Consider the following 18,224-nt stretch of genomic DNA (forward strand, 5'->3'; position numbering starts at 1 on the left):
CTACTGATATTTGCCTCATGTTTTCTCTTTGTAAAGCCAAAAAGACAGATATGCTTTCATGTTTGTATAACAGTACTACTTGGATATAACAGTGACTATGCTGGTAGGGTCAGATTGACAAGTGGTTAATTCTGCTTGGTTTCAGGGAAATCTATAACATCCTTTTCCTTTCTGTTGGCAAAAGGAAGTCTTTATTTCCAACTCCACTCCCAGGGGAGAAGGTGGATTAGGAGAATCCACTGGAGCAGAGGATCAGGATTGACTCCACTATAATCAATCTACAAAGCTCCTCAGGGGTCTGTTTCTGCCTCCACCTCCGCCCTGACCAGGTTCCTTTTCTCAAGCCCTGTATCTTAGACTGAGACTGGTTCATGCATCAGCCTATTTTTAGCTAGAGTCTGCTGCAGGACCCAGCCCCTGCTGCTGATAGAGAGAAATCACTGAAGGAGTAAAAAGGGCTTCCTGCCAACAGAAAGACAGCCAGTCCCTGCAAGACATCCCCCCAAAAACCCCCACTCAATTTATATTCCCCTTTACCATCCCTTTTCAAAAGTGATGCAAATTCAGCTACCCTCTAAATCTAAATTACTTACTTGTCCCTTACAGATCTTATCACGCTATGTCCCCACAGATTTACAACTTCATTAGTTGCTCTGTTAAAAGCTCAAGAACAGGAAAGTTTGCTTATATCAGCAGAACTTGTCTGACCTAACTTAGACTCCGAACTGGCAAAATGAAACTTTCATTTCATCTGAAGAAGTCGAGCATGTACATATAGGCAGGGGCAATGAAAGGTGTTTTTTGAAGGTTCATTTTTCAATTATTTAACCCAAGGTTGGGAGAAGGCAACCTATTCTAAGAATCAAGGTGTACGTACTTTTTTTTAATTCTTAATACTTCAAATGCTGAGAGCTCTCACAAGTTTTAGAAATGAAAGTTTTCAGTTCTGGTAAAATAGTCGAGAACAGATGGAAGAACAAAGTTGTTTCATCAGAGGAAATGAAGCATCTTTAACCCTCTCATAATGGAAATAATTAGTAAGGCAACAGCTAAGGAAAGGAAATTAATTAATAAAAAAAACAGTCTCTCCTCAAATACATGCGTGGTCCAAGCCAGAAGTACCGGTGTTTACAAAACTGGAACATGGACTCGACAGAAAGTTCTTGGCTTCTTAGCACATCAATAGACAGAAAAATACAGGGAAAGAAAACAAGTTGGTATTTTTAGTTTGGCTTTAAGTGTCTTTTGCCACTGATCCTGCTTGCAGCGCACAATCAGCTTGCGCACTGCTACTGCACTGTCAAAATACTGGAGGGCTCAGACAACGAGAGCACCAAGCTGTGCTGTGGACTTTTCAAGCCCTTCTGACTCCAGAGCCTTCGATAAAAGAACCATGTTTAAACAATGATAGGAGATTTTTAATTAAGCATGTTCAAACCTAATTACTTCTTAAACTACTGGAGAGGTCCCAGGCAGCACGCAGACGTATTAAATGTCTGTTCTCTACAGGTGCAGGAAGTAATGTCTTTGTTCTCATGCTTCCATCTGCACTCAAGTGGGCTCAGCATCTGCATGCCTGGTTATGCATCATTTTTATGTTTTATGGCCCAACCATAGTGACAGTTTCAAGTTTTACTCATATTCATTTGATTCCTGTCTAATTTTGTATTGAATTAAATTATTTTAATTAGAGGGTAACGAGTGTATGTAACTGTTGCCTGCAGGGGCCCCAGTCAGGATCAGCACCCCACAACAGGAGATTCTGTATAAAACCCTGCCAAAAAACCCCGTTTGCCCAACTTACCCTGTTTCTGTTATTAATATGGCTACACAATTCGTCAAGATCTTTGTTGCTGAACAAACTGTCCTTAATATTTTCTTTTGTGTCCTTTAAAGTGGCTGCTACTATCAGTCTGTGGACAGCAATATCAGCATATCTTCTAATTGGAGAAGTAAAATGGGTGTATTTATCTAGGGCAAGTCCTATGACAAAAGACAGCAATGATGAGAAAAAAAGGAGTCATTAGAAACTCAGCATTTAAAAACTACATGGAAATGTAAAAAAGGGACAAGCAATAGGTACCATAGTGATGAAATTCTTCTTCAGAACAAGAGCCAGTGGAAAAGTACAGTGCATTGGACATAGCCTGAGTAGCCATCGATCGCAGCAGTTTGTTCACAATTGGATCTAAGGGATCATTTGCTCTATCCAGAGAATCAGCCAGGGCTTTATTAGACCTACCAAAAAGAGTTAATTCTGAATAAAATAATGCCATTGCTGAATATCAGACCATGCAATTAAAAGCAGCAAGGCAAAATGCCATTTATGTAGCATTAACCAGATGGCATTCTGCATCATTATTAAAACTTCTCTACAAAAAAAATAGTTCAGGAGCAGCTCTGGGAAAGCCAGACTCCATTTCAACATTTCCTCTCTGCACCTCATGTGCTCATATGAGGAGAGGAAGGAGTGGAACACGGGCTGCTCTACTCCTACTTTGGCGACAGAGCCTATGTCACAAACAAGGGCAGAGTTTCATGCACTCTCAAGACCATGCATCCTCTAACGTTCACTTGGCAGCGCCCTGGTTGAGAACCACTGGTGTGCTGCTTCAGCTGACCTCACTGGTTCTCAGCTGGGGTGCTGCTGCCACCACCGCGTCCAAGTGAAGCAGCCCCACGTGCATTGTGCACAGTCAGGTACGTCTAAGGTAGGCAGAAGCACCCACACTTGCTGAAGCCCTTCCTGGTCTGCCCCCACCTCCCTCCCACGCTCCTCCTGGAAACAGATGTGTGGGACAGTTCCCACCTGCCTCTTTCCAGAAGCAGCATGGGGGAACGGACCAGGAAGCGCTGCAGCAATAGCAGGCGCCCATGCCTGATTCACGCTTATCTGGCTAGGCACAATGTGCACAGGGCAGTTGCAAGGGTTGCCACAGGGGTGACACCTGTACCACAGCACCCCTAAAAGGGTCTCACAGAACCCCAGTTGAGAACCACTGCTGCAGACCTGTCTGTACATGGCAAGAGGGATAAGCTACAGTGCAACTAAAAGGAGGCAGCTATGGATGCATAGCCTCTGCTCCTGAGAGTTCTGGAAGTGATGACGCCCTGGAGTCAGACGGCTCTGTATTTCCTCCAGTAAATTAGACATAAATTAAATCTTCTTAAATACTTACATTCCACTGAAAATTCTTTACTCAAAGGAGGAGAAACTCTCAGACCACCACTGGAGGAACCAGGGAGCAGCTGAGGCTCAAATACATGAGTATAAACTAGTCTGGCTCTTTCATACTGATTGGATGAATAATGTTTGACAATTAAAATGCTTCTGTACCATTTTGGTCTGACCCATCATTCATCACCAGACTGGCAATCCCAAACTGCTGAAAAGCTATGTTTAAAAAGCTACAACTATTTTTAAAAAGCACTATAAAATACCTATAAAAATTCTAATTTGAATTTATATACCCAGCTCTGGAGTTAAAATAGCTAATCACTGGAATTTTTCTTCAAACACTTAAATTAAGAGACGTAAACGGTACCATGTGTCTATGACAAAGCCTTTAGCACTGGCGCATTCTCGAAGTTCAGAAAAAAACTCTTGTCGTGGAGGAGGGTGCTGACGTAACACGGCTTGTTGCGGAAATTTCTCCCAAATCTTCTTTGCCACCCAGTGGTTGGCAAGAATCATGCATTCAGCAACAGTCTCGTGCACCTCCAGTGGCTGCTTAGGGATGAGGTCATGAATGTTCTTCTTATCATCCAGCAGCACTCTGATTTCCACTCCTTCCAATTCCAGGGCACCACAGCTGTCGCGTTTAGCCCGAACATGTCGAGCTATATCAGTCAGCTTTCCTATTGCCCACACCAGTTCATTCAGCTTCTGCTGTCTAGTTCTCTCATCCAGTTCTTTGAGTTCTAGGATCTCATCAACACCACTCAGGTCTCCATCTAATAATGCTTGGGCTGCCTCATAGTGCAGTTTGTATGCAGATCGAATAATGGTTCTGTTGTACCAGACCCTCTGTATTTCATAAGAAGTTTTATCCAGTTCCCACATGACACTTACAGCATACCTGAAAAATAAAATCATAATGTATTTATTTAACAGTACTTTGTTTTTTTTATTCAACTTGAACTTGAAACATATCCAAGTCTGCAGATTCTCTTACATTTTTTATACCAAGAATTCTTTTTGACTTAATGAAGCAAACAGGGCATCAGCAGTGTCTTTGTTTAATGCATTTGCTTTTCACCCTTTAAGACGGTATGTAAAATAAATGAAGAGCAAGCATATTTAGTATTCTACTACTCAGCTACAGAACTCTGGTGTAAGGCAGAGCTGTGCAGCTTCTGGCCTGCGAGCTGTGTTTAGCTGCTGTTTCCTGCCACTGCTCTGCCAGGGTCTCTGGGTTCCCCCCTCCTTCCTCCAGCTTCTGCTTTTTGCTCCTAAGCCCCTGGAGGCAGGGCAGCATAGCTTGGGAAGCCCACAGAACCTGCAGCCCCCCGCTGCTCAGAAGTTGGACAGCTTGCAGTAAGGCATCTTAGTGACATGTGCAAAACATCTTATTCTTTGTCACTTTTAAACAGGAATGAAGAAAGAAATCTATGCTCTTACAATAACAGCTACTTTGTCAGCATTAAACATATCCAAAAAATCTTTTTTTTTTTAAATGGAGAGAGGTGGGAATTACAGGAATTCTCCAAAGAAGATTCTTAGGTACCACCAACTGTTTATTGCAGGAATAAGCTTTGAGAACATAATGTTGCAGTTTGACTGAACGCTAAGCCTCATGTCTTCCAAAGACTTGTGCACGTGCTCAACTGGTTAAAAGGATTACTATTAGAAAATAAACCATTTCACTACATATATCATTCTTTGAGGATCAGGGCATGCACCAATATTTCCACAAATAAAAAGGTGACTTTTTCAAATGCATGCAACTCTGCAATTTTGTTATTTAGGCAAGCGTCTACATGTGCATTAACACACTTTAGTAAATGTGCATTAAATCTAGTACCTCCGTTGTGAGGTACTAAGAAAATGGGCATTAGCCTATCTTAATGCACATTAACTACAGAGCATGGTATTCAAGTGACGCTTAATGCGCATTAACCTATTTTAATGCATATTAACTAAATAGCACATTTTTATTGATGTTTTAATGTGCATTAAAATAGACTAATGCACATTAAGGCACACCTGTGGATGTACCCATTAAGTACTAAACCATACGCAATAAAAATATGTTTTAAAAACAACCAACCAACCAAAAAAAAACATAAGGAAGAATTCCTTACTGGTTTCACAGAATTATTTGTACTCTGCTTGTGATCTTTACGTGTGTGCTCTCAGAAACGTTATTCTTGGAGGTCTGTACAAGGGATTTACTCAGGTAGCTGCTGGTAACAATAATGAAGTTACTCGTATAAATCCCACATTAGTCATAAATATTACGAAAGTCTTACCTATCAACTCCACTAAGAAGAGAGCATATGTCAGCACTCAGGACAGAGGGTAGCATGTCATAACGACGATCGGCTAAGTAATAAGTTGTCGCCCTGAGGATAAAGCACATTTATTGTTCTCTTCAAAGGGACTCATTGGTGTACATCTCTCAAGCAGTCTGCAGCATAAGCACAGCCTCAGCAAAACAAGATACAAATCTCAGCATGATTTTAACAGGTTAGTTTTACACAATACACACAAGAGCAGCAAAGTACTCAGGTTATTTAAATATTCATTTACAAAATATGGGGCAAATCCTACTTCCCTCATGCACCATCAACTTTCATTATATTTTCAGGAATGAAGCGTTAAGGCCTAAACAGTCACATAAAACAAACTAGTCAGAGGCTCTATCTAATGCACTCCTGCCAACTATCAACTACCTTACTACTTTGCAGCTGCATAAAGCAGTCTATTTTAAAAAAATTAGTGCCAAGACTAGAGAAGGACTGTCATATGTGGGAAATGAAAATCCAGTCTCAATATCCTCAGTTGCAAATTTTCCAACTAGGACAGAGACTTCCATATACTGTAGCAGAGGGATTTATTTATATACTGTACTGATGTAATGGGGGCTTTTTCTATTGGATGTGTTCTACCTTCTGTAAACATGCATCAAAAATAAACAAGGGTTTTCTAATTATATCTAAATCTTGATAATTGAAACAAAACAATGACCAAGACTTAATCATATCAAATACTGCTAATTAAGGATAGATGATTTCAGGAAATAAGAAAGAAGTATTTCATGCATAAAGAAGCAGCTAAACCCACCAGAAGAGATCTATTTCCACAACAAATCCTTTCTTCCCCCGAGGCAAGCACCAGGTCCCTACTGGCTCGTTCTTTGTAGGGAAGCCTACCGAACATACCACTTCATCTATTTATTTTGAGGAGGCTATTTTTATAGTCACCAACTCTTTAAGAAGAGCAACAAGCTTCTTATTCTCAGTAATCTTTTTACATGATTTAGGACAGCCTCAATATAAGCTTCCAAGTTTCCCTCCTGCAATATGCTCTGCACTTCATAGTAAATAAGTTACCTTGCTCTAGCCTCAAGATCAGTGTAAGAATTTACTGGCACAAAATGGGTTACATCTGCAATATGGACACCTAGCTCTAGGTTCCCATTGGCTAATGCTCTAACAGAGAGTGTATCATCCACATCTTCACAGCCTTTTGGGTCAATGCTGAATACTAGATGCGTATCCCTCAAGTCAACACGTTTCAGCTCCTCCTCTGGATTCACCCTCCACGGATTCTCCAAGGTGCTGACTGGCATCTCCGACATCTGCACAAAGAGGATATTGGCAATTTGTAAATGTATTACGGATAAAGATAACACTGCATTTAAAATGAGCTGTTTCATCTTACAGTGACACAACAGTAGCTGCATCTATGAAGTTGTTGTAATTTTTCATCCAAGAAAGACAACTCTTTTAAACATATTTTCACTGCATTCTCCAAGTCTGCCCAACACGTTTAACTTATAGAAAGCATCAATTTCCTTATGCTTTAAAATAGTGCTCCTGCATAGTGACTTTTGGAGACAAGTACCTAAGTATTAATGCAGTTCTGGTAAATAGTAATGGATCTTGTCTTTTGCATCCGTCTACTGTGCTTAGTTTTAAAAGAATATGAATATTAAAAGCGAATCAAAACTTCACAGATTAGCCCCTTCCCTAATAATGTAAGTTGGAAGTTTTGACAGTTCTTAAAGCACAGATGTATAACATGTAGCCCACCACGGCAATCCCAACGGCCCTCCATATTTCTGCATTAACCACTTTATTAAACAAAAGAGATTTTAAAAGTAAAACAGCAAGTCCTGTGTCCTCATTACATGGCAATTCATCAGTCTGTGCATAGATGATCCAGTTTCCCACCTCCTGCTAATGTGCTGAGGACCTGCATCAGGTCAGAGCCAATCCTGTGAGTGGTGGCTCTCCACTGGAAAGTGCACCTTGCAAGCAGCCCTCAGATTTTGATTTGTCCACCCCCACCCTGAGGAGTCCTCAGAGCAAAAGACAGTACTATTTCAACATACCACCTAGCATGAAGATCCTAAACCAGAGGTGCCCGTATTTACAGTGCAAAGTACATTTTAACATAGAGAGTATCTCAATTCACTTTACTGTGATTTGCAAATCCATTCTCTCCTTGGGACAAACACAGTAATTACATACTTGGAAAACTGACATTAGAAAAGTATCCCGTGTAATTTTTAGAAACTGGAAACAGGTAAACAAAAAGGCACTTTGTCGTCAGCTAACTCTCTTCAAACCATCAGTAGGTGCCTCTCCTTAATGAGCAACAATTTGAGAACCAGTGTTAAAGAATCCAGTTAACCACAAAGTCTAACCTGTACTTCAGAGAAAGGAGCAACAGAAATGCCGTTCTCCACCAGAATAGCTGCTATTTCCCCTTCGAGATCGCCTATTCGTCCTAGAACTCGTACAAAATGTCCATTTGGATATACAGATGTCGACTCCCAGGCATCAATGCGCACAATAACCCTACAATCCTGTAGGGAAGCAATCATTCTTATGTTAAAACAGCAATTCATTACTAAAAAGCAATCAACATAAATGCTAATCAAGGGGCAACCTGTGAAATCCAAAGATTAGCAACTCTAAAAATAATCTTACAGACAGAAGAAAACATTTGGGGAACTATGCAAATAGACACTGAAGGACGTTACAGTTTCTCCTTATGAAAGACCATTCAGAAGCATTTAACAGAACCACAGCTTTAAATGAAAAACCAAAATACATATATACTGCATTTATGCACACCCTAGGCTCTAACCTGTACAGGGAAAGAGAATCTGTGAACCTTAGCTGCTTTGTGAAGGCACCCATTCTGCCCCTAAAATACCTCTGCTGCAGCAAAGTATCTGGGCCACATTGTTTTAACTTGAAGTTTGCAGCATCAGTCAAACTACACTACACATACACCTGTGCACTGCTATCACAGTCTCCAGCCAGTAATCAGAAGGAAGGAGACTCGTGCGGTTTAAATTACATGAGGTATGTGTGTGGTCATTGCTATACAGCAGTGATTCTCAGCCTAGATGCTGCAGCTGCTGTGACAATCTTTTAAAGGTGCTGCACAACAGTAGCACTGTTAGATATGCCAACACCTAGACAGGATTCATAAGATAAACACAGATTTTAAATAGGAATTTATAGTGTCAGAAACAATCTGACCTGTTGTAGGCTTTCCGAGTTCTTTGCCACAGAAGAATTGTTCTATTATTTTTTCATAGTCAAAAGACAAGTGAAAGCTAAGAGATGGCATTTTTCCCAAGGGGTGCCTTGAATCTAACGAGGTTTAGCACCACTTATATAAATATGTAAGCTGTATGGCAGCATGCCAGGTGTTCATTATATCCTCCCTGCTTCTGGATTATTAATAGCTTTTTCGTTCTTTTATTGCCGTTGGTATTATTACTGTCTTAAATAAAACACACAGTGCCTGCACTCTCACACTGGAATATACAGTGTACAAACAGTCGCATCTTTCTACCTGCAGTGCTTCAGCTTGCTGTGTACTGATCCTGATCTTGGGAATTCTGTAGTCCCATGGTGTAACAAGAATTTTCTGAACATTTTTGCCTTGGGTCTGGCTCTCTTCTTTGGATGGAAAAGTGACCACATAATCCCTCCAATTTTTCTGAATGATTCCAACGACTCTACCTTTGAACAAGAAACACTGTTGGCTAATGAGTGGTTAGATAGGAAGTGCAAAGTAGTTTGTGGAAGTAATGAATCTTCCAATCTTCTGTTGCATGAACAGGTGTGCCATAAGTCTACACTAGGACTCATAACAAAATGTGATATACAACAGGGGTCTAATAAGCTGTATATTGCAGTTATGTGAGCACTGTGCTATTTTGAAAGTTATGAATATGTTCTAAGCAAAATCAAAAATACTCCTGTTCAAAGACAAGTTTGTGATAAATTGGCATTTCTGCAACCAGATTTTGATGAACTTGAATTTAAAGAGGGTCCTTTATTTTAAGAGACACTAATTTGCTTTGCAGATTTAGACCCATATTTCATACAGCAAGTGGTGCTCGCGGGGCAAATGAATGGCATGGGACAAGTCCAAATAGTGGATTGGACCCTGCTCACCCGGATTGGGCCCTGGGGTCTGCACTGCCCCTCACCCACCCAGATCAGGCCCTGCACCACCCGATCTAGTGCTCTGGGCCACGGACCCAGGGGCAGCCCTGCAGGCCGGATGACATGGTGCTAGGGGCTGGATCTGGCCCACAGGTTGAACACCTCAACTACACAATCTATGCAGAACGATTCTTAATTCACAACTGAACTGCAGCCAACAGTGGGGCAGAAACTGGCAACTGCTTACAGGGCTAAAATCATTTGGGATTTTATGGGAGGTAGAAAACTGCTCTCCTAAAGCCTTAATTCTGATCTGAGCAAAAGGACTAGAGCGGTTCCCAAATTATGACAAATTGTGCACCAATTTAAAACCATACAACCATAAGTACCGCCAGCAAATTTTTGTCATATAAAGTAATTATAATAAATCTGTTAACATGTACCACTGACAGGTTATCTACGTACCACTGGTGGTACCCGTACCACAGATTGGGAACCGCTGGACTAGAATAAGGAGTCCAGAGGGATGAAATTAGGACTTTCTGGTGAAAGAAATTAAGAAAAGAAGCCTGAGAAGTACAGACTGGATCTGGCTAGGTGAGGAGGGCAAGACTGAGATGGGGAGCCAGGAGTCAGGAAGAAACAGGACTGAAAGGACAGGTTAGAGGTGGCAACTTGGGGGAAGACAGGCTGTTGGTCTCTGCCCAGTAGGTCACACTCCCCTCCAGAGCTTTGAATGGAACCCAGGACTGATGAGTCTCACCATTCCTCTGCTAAAAGCTATGATACCTATAGATCCCTGTAATCTTCTATCACTTACTTTATTTGCTTAAATGGCAGATGTCTGAGCAGTGGACCTAAAGGTCCCAAACCCTGGTGATGACCATAGGGGCATCAACATAACAGAATGTCAAGGGAGGGGGATTGTAAAAAGAGCTAGAACACTACTCACAAGGAAAATATTAGGAGAACACAATAGTTGCAAAGTCAAATAATCAAAAGTTTAGAAGCATCAGAATTAATGTTGCATAGGCAACTATAATTTGCCCCTCTGTGTGTATACATTATACCATCCTTAATTACATGAGCCCACACTGCTTTTTCCACATGACTCCTGCCTCTTTCAGTGCACAGAATGGAAGATGGTCTCTTAATGAACAATTATTCGATATTTTGTGTTTTCCTTGCTGTTCAATGCATGTCCCATGCTTTGTTTACTGTCCATCTTTCAATCTTGCTCTAAAAAGAGAATTATTAATTTTCCTTGTGGCTTTTCTATGGCACTCAGCACAATAGCATCCAAGTGCTTCACAAACATTAATGAATTTATTTTCACAATACCCCCATGACATGAGCAAGTATTATCATCTCCATTTTCCCCAGGCATTTAGTGCTTAAGGTCAAAAGAATTCACTAAATTTGGGCACCAATTTGCAAAAACTAGGACCTGACACAAAGAATGGAAGCATTATATAAAATGCTCCCATTAATATCAAACCACAGCCCAGGGTCTTAAGGGAGGCACCCAGATAATGAGGAAAACATAATTGGCAACCACTTTTGAAAGTTTTAAGTGATCTGTCTGACAGTACATAGGAATGCTGTACCACTGGTGGGACAGAATCCAGTTCTCCATGGAAACTGCCTTAACCACAAAACCATCACTTGTCTTCCTACTGTCCCCTGCTTCCTTCACTATGCGTATACCAGGTTCTGCAACAAATTAACACAGGAGTTCATCAAACAACAGCCTCCTTTGTTGCACAGCCCCGATTCATCTCCAGAGGAGGGCTACCTTGTGCACTGATGATGGCAGGGGTGCTATGGAAAAAGTTGTATATGATCATGTAATTACAGGCTGTATGAAAATACCTCTGCTGAACAATGCTGAAATAAGGTTGCACTGGCAACTTGAATCCTGACACTGCCTAACTTTTGAGTGCTTGACTTGCAACTGTAATAATGTTCTTTTTAATATGATTTTGTGTAATATCAATACCATACCATTATGGTATGGTATGTTAAACCTCAATGATAAACCATGGACATTTTGGAAGGGCAGGAGGGGACAGTTCCTATCATTAAAACCACAATATAGTCCAGCAAGTTGAGGAAAGCAAATACTCCAAACCTACATTGTATCATGATCCACTTTACCTGTGGGCATAGGTTCACTGGAGGTATCACCTGATGCTTTTTCATCAGCCTCATTCTCACAAAGAGCAACGGTTCTTCCTTTCCATTCATGCAGCGGCAATAACTCTACAGCTACCACATCACCATGGATTGCTCGGTTCCGAGCTTTGGTACCATAAATAAGTATATCACTCTGGAGATCTAAGTTTGAAGTAATAATAATAGTTAAATAAGATTATAAATCTGTTGCACACTGCCTCCTTCAGCAGTGTTTTGCTGAAATAACAGTTCATAGCAAAATGGCTGTTCTTACATAGCTGCTCCCAAAAGGATTACTAGTAAGTACCCAATGCCACAAGAAATCTTCCTCCAGTTCTTGAAAGAATTATCAGGCAGTTTTATGTTTGGAGCCTTAGATAAAAAAAAATGTTGGATTCTATCATCAGCCCACATCATTTCCCTTTTTCTGCTTTCACCTCCGCACTTAATTAACTTCAGCCATATAAGTGGCTGCACTGAGACCAAAACAAAGCACACAGGATAAGTATGTGCACTAGGGTCCACTCGTGGAAAGGTCCAGATAAACCCTTTAGCAGGACATAGGAAGCCATCAGTTTAGGTGCAGGCAGTGGGAAAATGAGAAGCTAAATACAGATGATTGTTTTTGAAGAGGTCTACACAGAACTGTTTTTGGATTCCAATTTTACACATCCTCATTTCTAAAATTCCCTTTCATCACTATCTTAATGACTGAGGGGCTGACATGGCTTCTTGTAGAGAGCCTGGAAACTTTTGTTCCCAAGTAGGCTGGAAGGGGACACTATACTGGAAATGGAAGCTTTTATTGTAAACTTTTTTATTGTACACATTTAATTGTAAACTTTTTCACCTTTTTTTTTCCTGCTGGCTCCCTGAAGTCGAACAAAAGCTTCCATTTGTGCTCTATGCTTATTGACATTCAGGATACCCTAAAATAAAGTAAAAAGCATTTAACAAATAGAAGTAGCTTTAAGGAAAGAAAATCTCTATGCCTCAATACATCTAGCTTGAAAAACAACTCACTTGTTAAAAATCTATTTTTAAAGAGACATTTTCTGATCATTTTCACAGAATACTTTGAATAAGATAATGCTGTTCTTTATAGGGAGAATACACAATGCAGAACCGACAATACTGAATTACTGAAAGAGCTAAGAATTCTTTCTAGATGTTTAATTCTATTTGGTGCTGATGAAAGCTCTGAAGACTACAGTTCTCTCTTTATTCAAACAGATATAACACAAGAATTACTTCAAGCCTGATTTATACTGCACTGCCACATCTGATCCTGAACCTAGAGGTAAAATTTAAATCTCTATGCTTATTCTATTCTTGTTTCTTTGCTAAGTCTGCCAAAGGAAACAATGCTGGTCTCCTGTGGTAAGTTTAATTTTTCATGATATGGACACATGTCACTAACAGTTAAACTTATGCCACCAAATGCATAAGAGAGTAATGGCTTATTTTTATACTAATGATATGGGCTGGATTCAAGGGAGATCAGAAGCTCAATATCTTTGCAATTTAGTCCTTTTACTTGCTGCTCATACTCTAGCTTTTGTGCTTCTTTCCTGCAAGAGATTTCCATTTTTTCTTTATTTCATATCACCTCTTCCTCCCACCATATCCATTTTGTTGAACACTTCCAAAAAGAGTTCCTTCTCCCCAGCTTCATCTTACTCTTCTATGTACACTTTATAAATAATATATTACCTGTATGTATCTTCCAGATTTGATCCCAGCCTCCAATACTTCCATAGGAAGATGTTCAGGATACTCCTTCCCATTATTTTCTTGGCTTTCACTCTCCCGTTCACGTCGAGATTGAAGTATGGAATCAAAGAGTTCATGAGCAGCCTTTAAGTCCAGCCAAAAGTTATCCAAGTAATTCTATACGTAATTTATAAATGGACAACAAAAGATTTAAGAGATTTATGTTTCAGTTAACAATGTTTCTTGCAACAACAACAGAATTCTGTATAACAACTGTCATTCCTATTACGCTCTGTCTAAATACGCAGTACTTTTCTGTGGTAGCCAAGTGTCCACTCCAAAGTAGCTTAAACACCAAAAGCCAATCCCAACACAAATATGCCACAGTAGAGAAGGGATATATATTTTTTAAATAATAAATAAACAACAGACTATTTTTAAGATTGTATCTTAGACTATTACAGTGAAATTACTAAAAAAAAATCAAATTTCCTTTAAAGTACTTTACTTTAAAGATCTGAAAAATATGTAATTTTTTAGAGGTTATTAGCTTGGCAACATTCTTTTTACAGCCTAAGGTACTTCCCCTTTGCCCAGCAATCTCCCAGACACCAGTAACAAAATAAGTAATGGAAAATCAGCTCCTTTTCACTACTGTAGTGAATCCCAATTAGTCAAGACTACAGTACACCAGTAAAGCGATGTGGATTAGTCTTGTGCTGCTGCTGACTGCTATAACGGCAATGTAGACTTCAGTAATGTAGACTGTCAGTCTTTCGCTGTTCACTAACACTAAATTAAACAATGAAAAAATGATGACAAGGCCTCTCTGAGCAAGGAACACCTCTTTTTTGGAGCTGTTTTCTTCCAGGTTCTGTTTTATCACCAATTCTGATAATATTCATAATACTGATTGCCTTTTGTTCATTTATGCACACAGAGTAACATTATTATTGTATTATTTTCCAAAAAATCTTTGAGATGACATAAAATATACACTGGTCTTTAAAAGTGCTTGATTTGTTAAGATGGCGATGTGGCACAAAGATGTCTTTTCTTCTATTTCTATTGGTACTTTACCTTGAATGAAATCACAAACACTCCTTCTGTTTCATTTCCATATTGTCTGATAGCATCTTCATCTTCTGTTACCATAACAACTGGCATCTGACCCAAACAATGATTATAATACCAGACTGCTGCATTGTAAATACTCCTGGAAAAACAAAGTACGTGCTTTGTGTCAGATTACATTTATGACCGTGTAACACATTTCCAGGACCTGTATACAAGTCATTACATTTCTAACGTGTGTAAGTTTAAGTTCAGAAAACAGGTTAGCGTGCACCTAATAGACAAACAAAATTCTAGCTGTCTCATCCTGGGTGCTCTCTGGAAGTTAATGGTAGAGAATGCATGGGGAGCCTTACTCTGTCCCCAGCACATCCACATGGGTCCACAATACAGCTTAGTATTCCTTTGAATGCAAGTCCGTGGAAAATAAACTGGAATGTGGTCACAGTTTCAACTCCTCTATACCTGCTACAGCATCTGGCAGTAGGTATTAGTAGGAATATACTAGTTTCCCAAGCAGAGAACAAAATTAGTCAATCATTGTTATAAAGCCTGCAATTTACTTATGTGTCAAAAATTCAAAATGTGTGCACATATACAAGTATAAAGTTGAGCAAGTATTGGCAGGAATTTTATATAGAAAGTAACCCTCAACCTTTTGAAAGTCTAGCGTAATGTTTTCCAGACCGCTGATGAAAATATTCGGATAAAATAAAAGATTATTAACAATTATCTCATTTATAGACACACGTTCTGTTCAGAAGAGGCCTACATTTGTTCTGTGTGAACATTCTAATGAGAACATATTCTATTCACTTCTGGTAAAGTTTTCCTGAGAACCCGGCTCCAATTTGACATCAGTTCAATTTAATTTTTTTAAGTATAATTAACCTGGGATTACATTAAAAAAGAGACACAAAAATATCTAAAAGCAATATAGAATATATTCTTAATCACAAAAGGACAATCTAAAACTTCAATTATTATGTTTTCCTGCAGTGGCTCTCAAACTTTTTGGACTCGAGGCCTCCCTCATTCCCAACCTGCAGCCCCCTGGCCCTGCCAGTCCCCTAACTCCCAACCCAAAGCCTCCTGGCCTTGCTGGTGCCCCTCACTCCTGGCCTGAAGCCCCCCACGCACCCAGCCCTGCTGGCACTCCTCATGCCTGACCCACAGTATGGGGGGGAATGCGTGGGGGCAGATGACACTGCCACTTCTTTCACGCTGCCTTCACTGCCTCCCACCCCATCTCCCCTCCAGCGATGACAGCAGGTGAGGGCAACACATCCCTCCCCCCCACACTGGTCCGCTGCTCCTCCCGCTGCTGGCTGCATGGTTGGCACAGGGGTCCTGGCAGTGGCAGCAAGTCTCACTGCCCACTCCACCAGGTCCCACTGGCCAGTCCAGCCACACTGCAGCCCTGTGCCCACAGAAATTGGGGGTTGAGCACATGCCCCTCCCCCACCCTGATACATTGCCCATGCCCCCCTTATTCCCTCACACAATTTATCTGTGGGGAGCTGCTCTCCATCACTGCCTGGTTGCCACATGATGCTCCCAGCTGTTTCGGCCTACTCCCGCACATGCCAGCCCCATGCAGCCCCTTGCAGGCTGGAACACTGCGAGCCTGCAAGGGAAACCTGGAGTTTCCTACATTTTTCTCCTTTAAAGGAGAAAATCCGTGTTCTTCTGTGAACCAGGCAGTTGCAGTGGGCTTAGCTTGGGTGTAGCCTGTCCCAGGTGACCTCCGAGATCATGACTGTGCCAGATCTGCAGCCCTTATGTGCTCCCTGAAACCTGCTTGCAGCCCCTCAAGGGGCCATGGACCCTTAGTTAAGAGCTGCTATATTACTGTATGGCCAAGCAAACAGCAGCATTACATTTTATATATCCAGTGCCTTACATTTTTAGACATAAATTATCCACACCTTCATATGTTTATGTCCAATGCAACATATGGTTATTAGTTAAAACAAACCTGGTCTGCCATTTCTCCATAGATTCTCCCCTCTCTCTTGGCAGATAGGAATGCTGCTGGAATTCATTAGCAAACAGAATACAGTCATGACGGGCGTCCTTCATTAGATTTCGCAGTTTGTTGTACTGTCTGGAACAAAAACAAAACAAATGTAGCCAGGTGCCTTCTTAACATTGCTATTTCAGCTCCAGCTGGAAACAGAACCAGAAAATTCAATGCAAACTGCAACAATACAAGGCCAAATCCTGTTGGTAAGAGCGGGGAGTTGAGTCACAACACCAAGGCTCTACTCTCTATCTATCACTAATGCATTTTGTGACATCAGGCAAGCTTCCATTTCTGCATGTCTCATTATCTTTATTCTACAAATGGAGAAATACATGTTTTTCAGCATCACAGTGCTGTAATAAGACTTAATTAGAATCACAGACAATTAGGGCTGGAAGGGACCTCAGGAGGTCATCTAGTCCAACCCCCTGCTCAAAACAGGGCCATCTGCAACTGTATCATCTCAGCCAAGGCTTTGTCTACCCAGGTCTTAAAAACCTCCATGAATGGAGATTCCATAACCTCTCTGGGTAACCTGTTCCAGTGCTTTACTACTTTTCTAGTGAGAAAATTTTTCCTAATATCTAACCTCAACTTCTCTTGCAGCAACTTGAAACCACTGCTCCTTGTTGTCATCTGCCACCACTCAGAACAGTCTCACTCCGTCCTCTTTGTAGCCATCCTTCAGGGAGTTGAAGGCTGCTATTAAATCCCACTTCAGCCTTCTCCTCTCCTGGTTAAATATGTCCAGTTACCTCAGCCTCTCCTTGTAAGTCATGTTCCCTAGCCCTCTAACCATTTTTGTTGCCCTCTGCTGGACCCCCTCCAATTTGTCCACATCCATTCTGTAGTGGGACACAGTATTCCAGATGTGGCCTCACTAGCGCCAAATAGAGGGGGAGAATCACTTCTCTTGATCTGCCGGCAATACTCCTATTAATGCAGCCCAGGTTGCCATTAGCCTTCGTGGCAACATTTAAAATGTGTGCACATTATCTTTATTCTACAAGAATAAAGCCTTTGTGGCAACAAGGGCACACTGCTGGCTCATATTCAAGCGTATTGTCCACTGTAACCCCCAGATCCTTTTCTGCAAAGCTGCTGCTTAGCCAGTGAGTTCCTAGCCTGTGGCATTGTTCTGTCAAAAGTGCAGGACTTTGCACTTGTACATACTGAACTTACTTACTGAACTTTGTAACATCAAGTTACAATGGAAAAGAAAAAAAACACCTTACCTCTGTAATGTAGTTCCACATCACAATGCAACTCTCTGCCCCCCTCTTGTGAGTGAATCACAATTAGGTGTACACTGTCCATCTGCTTGAGCTACAGATCTTTTAGCTCAGACCAGGGGTCAGCAACATATGGCCCATGGGCTGGATTCAGCCCACCAAGCAATTTAATCCAACCCATGAAGCCAGGGCATCAGCAACAACTCAGCAGCAGGGAAACTTGGTGGTGATGGCAGTCAGATTGCAAAGGGTTGTGTGTCTTTGGACCAAGATTTGGTAATTCAGCTCACCACTAAGGCCACGTCCAGACATGTGTGGACATTTGGTTTCCCTGGGACAACCAGTGACAGCACAGCGTGCACCAC

The 18,224-nt window shown here is 41.1% G+C and overlaps 1 protein-coding gene across 1 annotated transcript in view; it reads right to left on the minus strand.

Moving 5' to 3' along the window:
* The window catches only part of DIS3L (DIS3 like exosome 3'-5' exoribonuclease), a 28,376-nt gene that overhangs the window by 3,550 nt on the left and 6,602 nt on the right, over positions 1–18,224 (minus strand). Inside the window, exons 3-14 of the mRNA XM_014606010.3 lie at positions 16,580–16,708; positions 14,608–14,743; positions 13,528–13,704; positions 12,665–12,743; positions 11,797–11,976; positions 9,041–9,210; positions 7,875–8,036; positions 6,556–6,803; positions 5,473–5,565; positions 3,546–4,079; positions 2,084–2,238; positions 1,805–1,983 (exon numbers count right to left, since the gene is read on the minus strand). Of these exons, the coding sequence (XP_014461496.2) occupies positions 1,805–1,983; positions 2,084–2,238; positions 3,546–4,079; positions 5,473–5,565; positions 6,556–6,803; positions 7,875–8,036; positions 9,041–9,210; positions 11,797–11,976; positions 12,665–12,743; positions 13,528–13,704; positions 14,608–14,743; positions 16,580–16,708 (2,242 nt within the window). The remainder of the gene's footprint in view (positions 1–1,804; positions 1,984–2,083; positions 2,239–3,545; positions 4,080–5,472; positions 5,566–6,555; positions 6,804–7,874; positions 8,037–9,040; positions 9,211–11,796; positions 11,977–12,664; positions 12,744–13,527; positions 13,705–14,607; positions 14,744–16,579; positions 16,709–18,224) is intronic.

Source organism: Alligator mississippiensis, chromosome 11 (genome assembly GCF_030867095.1).
Source record: "Alligator mississippiensis isolate rAllMis1 chromosome 11, rAllMis1, whole genome shotgun sequence".
Classification (NCBI taxonomy): Eukaryota; Metazoa; Chordata; order Crocodylia; family Alligatoridae; genus Alligator; species Alligator mississippiensis.